This window comes from Poecilia reticulata, chromosome 10 (assembly GCF_904066995.2).
Source record: "Poecilia reticulata chromosome 10, P_reticulata-male-v2, whole genome shotgun sequence".
In the NCBI taxonomy this organism is placed as follows: Eukaryota; Metazoa; Chordata; class Actinopteri; order Cyprinodontiformes; family Poeciliidae; genus Poecilia; species Poecilia reticulata.
In genome coordinates, this window is record NC_088839.1 from 23,331,983 (window position 1) to 23,343,683 (window position 11,701).

The 11,701-nt window shown below is 37.9% G+C and overlaps 2 protein-coding genes across 2 annotated transcripts; one reads left to right on the forward strand and one right to left on the reverse strand.

The window, feature by feature from the left end:
• The first annotated feature begins 413 nt into the window (after positions 1-413).
• Positions 414-3,297, forward strand: rpl36a (ribosomal protein L36A). The gene is made up of 5 exons (XM_008420576.2): positions 414-562; positions 1,112-1,217; positions 2,242-2,309; positions 2,387-2,509; positions 3,217-3,297. Exons 1-5 carry the CDS (start codon positions 560-562, stop codon positions 3,235-3,237), a joined length of 321 nt encoding a protein of 106 aa, XP_008418798.1. The 5' UTR covers positions 414-559; the 3' UTR covers positions 3,238-3,297.
• A 181-nt stretch (positions 3,298-3,478) lies between these two features.
• Positions 3,479-10,099, reverse strand: gla (galactosidase, alpha). Its single transcript, XM_008420577.3, has 7 exons — positions 9,838-10,099; positions 7,359-7,533; positions 5,283-5,457; positions 5,038-5,129; positions 4,806-4,967; positions 4,240-4,437; positions 3,479-4,131 (listed from the first exon to the last, which is right to left on the reverse strand). The coding sequence occupies exons 1-7, from the start codon at positions 9,996-9,998 to the stop codon at positions 3,835-3,837; spliced, it is 1,260 nt and encodes a 419-aa protein (XP_008418799.1). The 5' UTR covers positions 9,999-10,099; the 3' UTR covers positions 3,479-3,834.
• Positions 10,100-11,701: the final 1,602 nt, after the last annotated feature.

The following is an 11,701-nucleotide window of genomic DNA, read 5'->3' on the forward strand; positions in this document are numbered from 1 at the left end:
AATTTTCTTTACTATTCAACAGCTGGCTCAATTTCACAAAACTGCATAGTCGATGTCTCACAGCAAGAAAGTCCTAAGTTTTAAATTATTATGTCATTTATTAAAATAAATTACTACTAATTCCTAATACTGAGAAATGCTCAAGAACTAAAACACCCCTTGATTCTAATTATTATTTCAAATATGCAGCTACTTTGACATATACAATTGATGTCTGGGCTGGATGCCAGTCCAGACATCTTTCAAAAACTAGTATTTTTCAAAAACAAGTCAAATTTAATCAATAATATTAAATCCAATTCAGTTCAGTTATCTATGTAATACCGACTTACAGCAAAATGTAATTTCAAGACACATTGCAAACAAGTCCGATTCATATAGTAGGGTCACATTGAGTCCGAATTGTGATCCAGAACAATGACAATCAGTAGCGTTTTCGTCTTCCTGACACACCCCACCGCTAGGGGGCAGAACACCCCGCTACTCACCGCTGAGATCTACTTCAACAACCGCTTCCGGCCTCGTCCTTCCTCTTTTTCCTCCTCACCGGGTCGCAACCATGGTATGAAACGACTACACTAATACATTTAATAAAATCAACATCAATCCTGCTATTTAAAGCAATACGTTTTACTTTCTTTAGTTCAAATGTGGTTATAGTTTTTCGATGAATGTCAGAGTGGATGTATTAGCAGCTTTGTTTCGGTTTTTTGTTGTTATATTGAGATAAATACGAATGCTAATGTTAGCAATGAAGAGCCGCTGTTTGCTTCTTCCATTCTGCTCAAATTTTGAATTTAGTGTGGGTGAAAATAGTGTAACTTAAATATCCATTCAAAACAGCATTATGTCACTTACAGAAACGGAACCGCACATGTTTGCGATGTTTTAATGTCCAAAAGCCACCATGCTATCAGTGCTGGCCGCTAGCCTGATTAGCACAATCTGTCCAACAAGGAAAGTTTTTAAGGTTTTAGTTTCACGTTCTTTGCGTAATTCTATCATTATTCGATTATCAATTAATCTCACAGCCAACTACGTTGTTTAAAGGCTACAATTGGTCTCAAACCTGAAGTATGTTGCCTAATTCATGCTTTCTGTTACCATTTAGGTGAACGTCCCGAAGACCCGCAGGACTTACTGCAAAAAGTGCAAAAAGCACCAACCCCACAAGGTGACCCAGTACAAGAAGGGAAAGGATTCCCTCTATGCACAGGGTAAAACATTTCTCCATATAGATCTGATGCAGTACTTCGTATAAATTATTCACACTCCTTGAACCTTTTCATGTTTTGTCATAAAAAAACGTGTATTTTGCTGGAAGTACTTATAATCAAAAACTGGTGCATTATAATAGTAAATAGGCAAAACACAAGTCTTGTTCATTTGTATTTGACTAGTTTAGACTGTTTCCAAGTAAAATTAAAAACAAATTTGGTTCACAAGTTAACATTATTTTGTTTTAGTTTAAAAATTAACATGTCACTTGCTATGGAAGAAAAGTCTTGCATAAGCTTTTACTCCTCTAGATTCATTTTTAAACAGAAAATAGGCAATAATGTAAAAAAGATTTCCATGTGAAGGTGCAGCACTAGTGTGAAAATATTTTACATCTTGACAGCACATATTTTTCCACTCTTGTATTTATTTTGGCAGATTATTCCACAGATTTCCATTAAATTAAACGTCCCCTTTTTTACAAATTTGTAATTTAAGCATAACTTGAAACTACAGCAGTTCACCAAGTTGTGAAATTTAATCTCATTTTACGCATTTATGCTAATTATACACTGCTGTTTTGTGAACATTAACTATGGAGCTGCAGAGATTCAAAAGAAGAATTGACCTGTGGGAACTTGGAAAATACTCTGGTCAGATAAGACCAAAACTGCGTGAACTATATGCAAACAGTGGTAGCTAAGGCTGGAAAAGACTTTGACTGGGATGGATGTTCACCTTCCTACAGAACAACCACCTAAAACAACCAGATCTACAGTGGAATATTTGATAGCATCTTTGTAGATTAGAACGGTCCACAGAAAATTAAATTCACTTGAGCATCTGTGGGAAGATTTGAAAGTAGAGCGTTTGTAGATTTATTTAAGACTGCAATTCCAGGAAAATTAGGTTCTACAAATTGACCGAATACAAATGTGAAAAAGTTTAAGCTGTGTGAATACTTTTATAGATTGTTATATTGCAGCTGTTGTGCTTTCACTGAACTCTCAAACTGTTCTGCAGGTAAGAGGAGATACGACAGAAAGCAGAGCGGGTACGGTGGGCAAACAAAGCCGATTTTCCGTAAAAAGGTAACACCTACCTTCCCTTGTAGATAAGTTTTATTTAAAGTTTGATAGCTTTGACTCAACTGAAATATCTCTTTCAGGCTAAGACGACAAAGAAGATCGTATTGAGGCTTGAGTGTGTGGAGCCCAACTGCAGATCCAAAAGAATGCTGGCCATCAAGAGATGCAAGCACTTCGAGTTGGGTGGTGACAAGAAGAGAAAGGTACGAAGCAACTATCAGACTTTTTTTTTGCTAGAATTCAATGTAAGACATAAGAGTTTGTTAATAACTGTTCCTCAACACAATGTCTCTGGGGATAAGAGTATTAAGCACAAACTCTGCAAGAAAATGTAAAAATATTGGAAAAAATGTCAGAAGTTGATGAAATATCTTAGTATCATAGATCATTAAATTTGTGGTGCACTGCTCAACTTAAATATGTGAATATTTAAGAAAACAATTAACTAAAGAACAGTTTGTGAAGAAACTAACTTTAAATTTGAATTACTCCAGTTAGACATGCCATTATAATGCTAGAATTAACACACTTAACATTCATTTCTTGGTTATTAAGCATAATTTATTTTGACTAGGTATCATAAAACACTTATGGCATTTAAATAACGTGTGAATGTTGGTAAAAAAAAATAATTTACAAGGCTTGAATGCTGCATTTAGCTTTCACTGTCTAAAATTGCAGCAACTATCTGGTCAAAAAGTTGTAGTTGCAGATTGCTTAAAACATTACGACACCTGTAAATGTCTAAAAGTGTTGACTTTGTAATAATGGGTGAAGTGTAATCTTGCTGATGGAAGTGTGTGGGACTTAAACCCTTAGTGGATTGAATTTTCTGTAGCTATTAACCAGAAAGGAGCGTTTATCTTGAAGCATCATTTTCACCCAGATTTCCCTCCGTTTCCTCTTACAGGGCCAGGTCATCCAGTTCTAAGCTGTGGTCCGTTCCTCTGGATGAAGTTGTCACTATTTTCAATAAATGTGTTGAAACATACTTTTATTTTGTGCTTCTTTTTCATGCATGGTGGGCTATAGATGTGAAGAATTCAATTTTTGTATAAACGTTAAAAAAAAAAAAAAATGTTGAAACATTTCATAAAATCTTTTAAAATTGGTTCAGATTTCTGTATCTGTAGATCTGCATGCAGTCTGATGCAAAAAAATTAATGGACACCTTTGAGTATCATATTTTATGAAATAGAATTTGTTAAATAGCTTTTTTCCCTTTTAAAAAAAATACATTATGCATCACAAACTTGAGTTTAAAAGTTTACCCATAATTTTAGTTTAAAAGTTGCTGGTTGAGAATCTGCAGAAATATCCACCATGATTTTTAACAAAACAAAAATTGGTTTCAAATAACCTTTTGAGTGTAAAGCAATGAAGCTGAGCTAATTTAAGTTGATCTGGATGCTGGAAAAGCCCTTTACCAATATGGTGAATCAAACTCATGTAGAGCAACGATCTAGAAAAAATGTTTTTAGAAACTTGATGATTGAACCTGAGATTTAGCGTAACAATTTGATATTCTCTAGTTGGTGTCCTTCCAGTGAAGTCTGCCAAAGTCTTTGCTGATTGGTGTGACGGTCAGCAGAGCCGTTCCTGAAGGGTTTACTTTTAAGATGAGTTTGCTCTCTTTAGTCTGAACTCCCATCTCTTCGTATTGGGGGAGGATCAGAGTGACGTTGCACTGGGGGTCACAGACCTTCCAGCCAGGGACGCCGCTGATGGCGAACCCCCGAGGACCACCGATCTCCTGCAGGTTGAGCATGGCGACAGCCAGGCGGTTTTTAGATAGAGGTCTCTCCCACACTTCGAAACTATTCCTCTGCAAAACAAGCAACATTTATTAGCCTTCAGATTATTTCACGTCTAAAACCGTTTACAGAATCAGTAGATGAAGCTGAAGTCTGCTTTCTGCCACTTTTACTCCCACCTTGGCAGAGCGATATCCCTGCTTGCCCAGCGGGTCCTGGCTGATTTCTATGATTCGTCTGTTCTGCAGCAGCTCCTTGGATCGGGGACAGATGTCTCGCAGATCATTAGACATGAGCAGAGGGGCGGCCATGATGGCCCATAACGCCATCTGAGACTCCTGCTGGTCATGACTCAGGCCAAAGTTCCCAATTACAAGCTGGAGGAAGGGATTAGTATAAATATGCAAACGTATAAAAGCACAGACAAGCCAATTCTCTGGTATAAACAAGCCCAACATTGTTTGCATTGATGTTGCTTTAAAGGTGGCCCATTATGAACAAATTAGGACAAGTCTATGGGTTATACAAAACATGTACATTACATTTTTTGCACAGTCATTCTTAGATGAGATTTTAGTTTGCTCACTTCTGCCTATTTTAAGCCCCTTTCAGAATGAGCTGTTTTTGTACAAAATGTGCAAAAAGTTCATTTTGTATAACAAATATAAGTAGAAAAGTTCTGATATAGGAGAAACTTCCTGGTATTTGAATGTTTTGGGATCAAATTGAAAGATATGGCGAGTACCATATCGGGGTCATTCCAGCCCCCGGGCCCAGCTGAGGGGACAGTGATGTCCTGATAGGAAGCAGTCCAGTCCAGGATAGATTTGATCGAAATCCACGAGTCAAACACGTCGTTGAAGTTGCGCCAGTGGTTGCAGGTCTCACGGATAGCGGTGTAGTTTGGCTGGAGGCAGAGAAAAACTGATATGTTTAAAAACACCTTAAAAAGGAAACAAAAGATGAATTTTCCTCACCGTATGGAAAGGCCATTCATACAAAGGCCACTCACAGGAGTACAGGATACTTCTTCCAGTTTTGTTCAAAGCTTTTGACATCTTTATGTAGCCTAAACCAGGCAGTAAGAGAACAGAATGGGATGATAGAAATAGACACATGCTTCTTACATTTTTAGATAATGGAGTGAATGGTCATGCATGCTTTGGCAACACAGCTTACTGTTTAATTGAACATTAATTAAAATTCAGAAATTAATTCCTACCGTCTCCGAGCAAAGTCCACTTCAAGTTACAGCCATCGAACTTAAGCAGGTCCACGTCCCAGTCTGCGAACGTCTGAGCATCAGTCTCATAATAACCCAGACTGCCAGGGTATCCAGCGCAGGTTTTCTCTCCCACATCTGCATAGATACCCAACTTCAGGCCTTTAGAGTGGACCTGAAGGAGGGAAAAAAATAATAAGATGTTCAAACCAGCAGGTGGCAGTGTTGCACAGGTTAAAACTCAAAAAGCATTTGCTGTCCCTTCCAGTTAAATGAAGAGTGAAGGAATACGAAAGCTGATCAGAGCTCAGTTGAAGGTGAATGGATCTAAAATTGGGACAATACTGTAAGAAAGGCACAAATTTTGAAACTGAGGCAAAGATTCACCCCTCAAAGCACAACAACACTACACATACTAAACTTAAACTGAACTTACCATTTAAAAGTGTTAAGTTCAGGACAGATCAACACATATGCTAAAATGTGGCCAGAGCTATATCTAAACTGACATTTGCTGAGAGGAATGGGCAAACATGTCTGAAATGTGCAAAACCAAGAGAAAAATATGATGTATAACACTTGCAGTTCTACTTAAAGAATGATAACTACAAAGTATTGACTCAGGAGGGATAAATACTAGAGGTGTGCCGATCGATCGGCCACCGATCATAATCGGCCGATTTCCGTGAAAAAGTGTATGATCGGTGATCGGCGATCATTGTCTCTTGTTGCCGATACCGATCACCAGCATCTCATTTCGCAGCCTGCCTGTGCAGCTGGTCTCCTCTTTCCTTCACACTGCGCAAACGCGCAGCAACAAATCCTAAGCGATGTGGAAATATAACACACTGAGTGAATGGGGACGTTTGCGTGTTGCGGCAGAAAATTGAAGCACGTCCAAATGCATCAACATGACGAATCTAATATGACATAAAAACAATGGCATACTTGACGGAGTTTGGCTGCATCGAGGCTCACTGCAGTAAAAAAGACATATGGAGGATCAGACAGCAGGTAAAGCAGCGCACAGCCGGATTAGCATGACGGTCAGAAAGCTAAACAAATAAATAAATTATTTAAGTCTTCGAGCTGCGATGTAAGACGCTGGTTCTGCTCTCGCTGTTGAACCGCTGCTACGCGCTACAGGTAGTAATATTTCACAGACGGAGCGCCGCTTCTGCTCCACCTGGTAGTGACTCTCACACCGAACCTCTGCTTAAAGCTGCAGCATCTAACCTAAAAAAATACATTTTACATACATATTAAAACTTTCGCTGTCCTAACATGAGACAGATAATCTCAAAAAAAAAATCGATCTCCTCCCTGCTCTGCATAATTACTCCGCTCAGTCAGAAACAGCCACTCAGAACTAGCAGTAATCAGCTAGCCGCCATGCTAACAGGAAGTTTTCATTCAGTAACTCTGGATTGTTTATTGTAATGGATCCTGTATTTGCCTTTGAATGTTAAGTTTTATATGTTGAGAGCTTTTATTTTGGCTCTTTGAATTATTTAGCCTCTTCAGAGCCTTCATATGTTATCAGTCTGTTAAAGATGGTACTACTGACAGCAGTACAATTTGCAGAATGCCTGTTTTGTTTAGTTTTCTTCTTGGAAAAAGTTGTTGAAAACAAGTTTTTGTCTAAATTAAGGTGAATTCATGGTTCCTTTTTCCACATAATGTAACCGGTAGTGTTCATGATTAAAAAAACCCCCAAAGAAACAATTATGTGATCGGTATCGGTGATCGGCCCTCATGGGTGATTGGTATCGGTATCGATATCTGATCGGCACCTCTCTAATAAATGCATATCCATGTCAAATCAGTCAGGCCTTTATTCATAGAAAATGTTAAACTACGAATAGATGACTATGCTATAAAACCTCTAATGAAAGAAACACAAATTTATGATAGTAGCATAAAATGTAGAAATATTCAAGACATGTAAATACTTTTCCAAAGGATTGTGACATGCTTCACAATCATAAACTTACATGCTGGTCATTCTGCACCCCAAATCTATAAAACATCCCATTATTTTCACTTTGTGGTTTATTTATTATAGCAGCAACTCACATAGTCGGCTAACTTTTTGATGCCTCCCGGGAATCTTTTGGGGTCCGCCTGCAGGCGGCCTTGAGCGTCGCGCTCGTGGGACGGCCAACAGTCGTCGATGCAGACGTACTCGTAACCGGCCTCTTTCCAGCCCTCCTTCACCATCATGTCCGCCATCTGCATGTACAGACGCTCGCTGCCAAGGCAACAGGAGGAAATAGGCAGGGCTGTCAGTTAAGATGCAGGTGCTGAGAGTTATTGGGATGAAAACATGTCTCAAAAAACACACAAAAAAACATTGTATAACAGTGTATCTGGATGCTGCCTCATATGAAGTAATGCAGTTATCAAGATTCAACCAAGGCACTGACATTTAGGGCTTTGCTTCCTGAATAAAATGCGGAGAAGATAATATGTTTGATAGATTAGATAATTTAATGAATAAAATGATATGAATTGAAAGTAGTGCGTTCAGATAGTTTCTATGTTCAAAATCCAGTTGAAACTTGAATGTGAAAAAACTCAAATGAACATTATTGACACAATGTATTCTGCACCTATAAGGGTCCATTACAGCAGTGTTTCCCAACCCTGGTCCGTAGGACACACTGCTGTGCATGTTTTAAATGTTCCCCTGCTTTTACACACCTGACTCAGACTACAGTTCAGTAAAAACCTGTTGAGATCTAAAGCATGCCGGCCTGTGAGCCTTAAGGACCAGGGCTGGGAAACGCTGCATTACAGAACTGAGCAGTGAGAACTTGCAAACCTGTAGATTCATTCAAAATGAAACCAAAAAAGATACATTTAATTAAACATATTCTGCCTGTAATACTGAGAGCCTGTCTTTTGGCTCAGGAGAGTTGATGAGATAAAGAATGGAGACATGTTTTGATGAGTTCATTCATTTATAATCCATTCAATTTATTTTGGATTTAAAATGGCTACCTTTATCAATGAAACACTGAGCAGAATAACGGGTTTGGCCTGCGACTCACGTGTCCTAATTGCCCCATTAGTGACTGTAGTAGCTCCATTAGTGAGATTATTCTGACTGCAGCTTTCAAGGCTGATGCTTTCAACCATTTTCAGAACTGAAAAGGCATTTTTGGGTGAGAGGTCAAGCATCTTCAAGAAACAAGAGAAGTTCTTTCTACTTTAGCACTTCCAGGAAATGACAATCCTGATCATCTACACCAGAGCACAAACCTTCAGCACATTTCTTTTTCTTCTGTATTTTACAGCCTATGAAAAAAAAAACTGAATTGGTCAATAGCTTAGCCAGGAATAGCCTGATTGTCTTAATGAGCGGTAGGTGCTATAATGGTCATGATGTGATGCTTTTCTTCAACATGGATGATGCTAAATACAGTGGAATACCTAAACTAATTGTTAGATGCTGCAAAAGACTTGAGGTTCACTTTCCAGTAGAACATTTCTATGTGTTAGAATGACCTAGTCAAATGCCAGATCTAACTTTAACTGAGAATCTGACTTGGAAACTCTTGCTGTCGGTGTTTTAATTCCTTCCCATCCAATCTGGCTCAGCTGTTCTGCAAAACCAAATTAGCAAAATGTTTAGTCTCTACTTATCCAAGATAAGAGCTGTGTCCCAAAAGTCTTGCAACTATGACAAAGCAGGTGTTTCTATAAAGTACCGACTATGTGGAGTTGAAAACAAATGAATTTCACTGTCTTGCCACTTAGCAACTACACTATGTTGTGTTGATCTGTCACAAAAAATACCAATAAAAATATTGAAGTTTGTGGTTGTCTAAAAGTACAAGATCAAGGAGCATTTTTACAAGGCACATGTCTAGCCTTCATTTTGGAAATGTTGCTTCATTTGACACTTCAGAAAGTGTTTGAATTATTTTAAAGTCTTGAAATGACACTTGTTGTGAAATGGCGCTATATAAATAAACTGAAATGAATTGAATTGAAAGCAAAACCCATTCAGAAGCGCATCAAGCTAAGATGTTTAATTGAGCACAAATGAGGAAACATTTCTTTTTCAAAACCACGCTGAACTGTTATCTCAGTTTAGCAAAACCTGACTAAACAGTAATGCATCTACAAAGTTTTAAAAAGGTTTTACAAACCAGCATGTTGACAAGGAATTTATGCCTTAAATGTACATATTTTAAATCACTACATTGTATTTTTCTCTGATAATATCCTCTTCTGAGGCTGGTTAGGTTAACTTCTGCTTGACCTGGCTTTTAATGCTTATTATTTTGTTCTGCTTCACAGGAGTGAAGTAAGAAATTAACCTTTGTGTTACTTGCATGAGCACTTCTCTGCAAATAGGGTAATGCCATTATTAAACAGTAAGAAAGCCAAATAACTGCTTTTTAAAAATAAAAATCTAAAAGTTTTTTTTCAGAAACTTTTAGCCTGTAAATATTTACACTTTAAATGTCAACCATTCTGTTGCTCCAACCAAACCAGTGTGGAAAAATATAACCAAAGGAACAGGTTGTTGCCTCCTCTTTCCTACCTGATGCAGTTGTCGGGGTCTGTGTCACAGTCCGTGTTACACATGAACCTCTCCCAGTGCAACCAGCCCATGGTGGGTTTCAGAGCCAGCCCGTTGTCCAGCGCTTCAGCTGCGGGACTCAGTAAACTCAAAAGACCGAGGAGCAGCTGCATTTTGCTCATTTTCACCCACAAAGGCCGCTTTTAGCAGCGACACTGCTGACTGGAAGGTGCTTTTGTTATTTCTCGCAGCTACTTCCTCATACGGAACGCAGTTGTCCCGCCCCCTCTTCCTGATTGATAATCAGACGGACCAATAGGATCAAAATGCGCCTTCAGCTGGCCAATGGCGTTTCGCTAAAAGTCTCCCAAGAACAAACGAGGAAGAGATTGCTGTTAAAGTCAGGAAAGGTCTGTGAGAGGTCAGGTGATAGGACTTATGATTACTATTAATAATGAAAACAACAAAAAGGACAGAATCAGTTGTAACTGAGGTAAATCAGCAATACCTATCTGAGGTATTTTCAGAAGCTAGCTTTTTACTCACACGACACAAAAACACATTTAAAAAGAACTTTACCTTAGATAAAGTTGAATTAATATCATCAGATAAAACTATATATCAATAAATGTATATGATTAGGTTGACTACTTGACTTTGGTATGTGCTTTTTGCAGATGATGCGGATCTGTTGGCTTTATCACTTCCTTTATCATTTATCATGATGAATTTCTTATTGTGATAAGATTTTGATTTATCGCTGTCACAATATATTCCAATTAATGATGTTTAAAAAGCCCTGAAACGGTCAACATTGTTATTTTTACAAATTTATCCATTGTTTATCCAATAAAAGTGTATCAGTAAATATGAAAACATGGTTAAATGCAGGTACCGTGCACATTTTAGTGAAACAGATCACACTTTGTTATGTGACTGGTGTCCTGAAGAAGCGTATTATGAATGGGAATGTTTTTAAAGAGCAGTATTTGTGTTAGTGGCGCTATGATTGCTGTGCCTTGCCATATATTTACCTAAATAGTTCTTACAGTCACTCATTCTCTTCATTATCAAAGTAATACTACAAGATTTTGTGGTAGAAGTTCAAGATCATATTGCCCACACTTCACTACTTTCACGGGGAAGTAGAGTTTCATCCTTCAGGGAAGCGCTTTGTCCTCTGATTTGTGTTTTTGCATCAAGCTGGTTACTAAAGCATAAAAGTCTCAGAGTCAAACACACTTCAGACTTACTCAGGATGGTTTTTCTTCATAATTCCCTCTCCACTCCTCTCATTTAGCAGCTCCAGAGTTAAAGCAAAACATATTTGTTGTGTTTTGCAAACTATATTTTGAAAAGGAAGAAACTTTTATGCAAATATATAAAACATGCATTTTTCCTGAAGATTTGTGCTTCAACTTTGCTTTCTTAAGAGATTTTGGGAGCTCACTGTATTTCAGTCTTTTACTATTGGATAAAAGAGCCTTTATTCCTGCTTTTTATCTATTTTACCCTAACTAATTTGAGACATAGTAAAAAATTATAATAATAACAGAACAAGATAAAAGTCTATGTGTAAAGCGAAGGAGTGTAGACAATTATTAAATTAGTCTTAATCATAAAACAAACTTTGTGCTACTTTGAATGTCTTTCTCTGACCCGGCACAGATCTCTGAAAAACAATGCAGGTCTGAAGGGAAGACAGCTGGATGGACGATTCCTAGAAACCTGACAAACAGAAACCAGTTGCGGGGAATTGTCAGATCAAAGAGATGGACTGAAATCAGGGGAAAAACAGATGTTTTTTTTTTTTAAATCTCTAAAAGACCTTCAGAAGCCATTGGAGTAATTTCTCAGAACTTCTTCACAAAAGGTGGTTTATTGG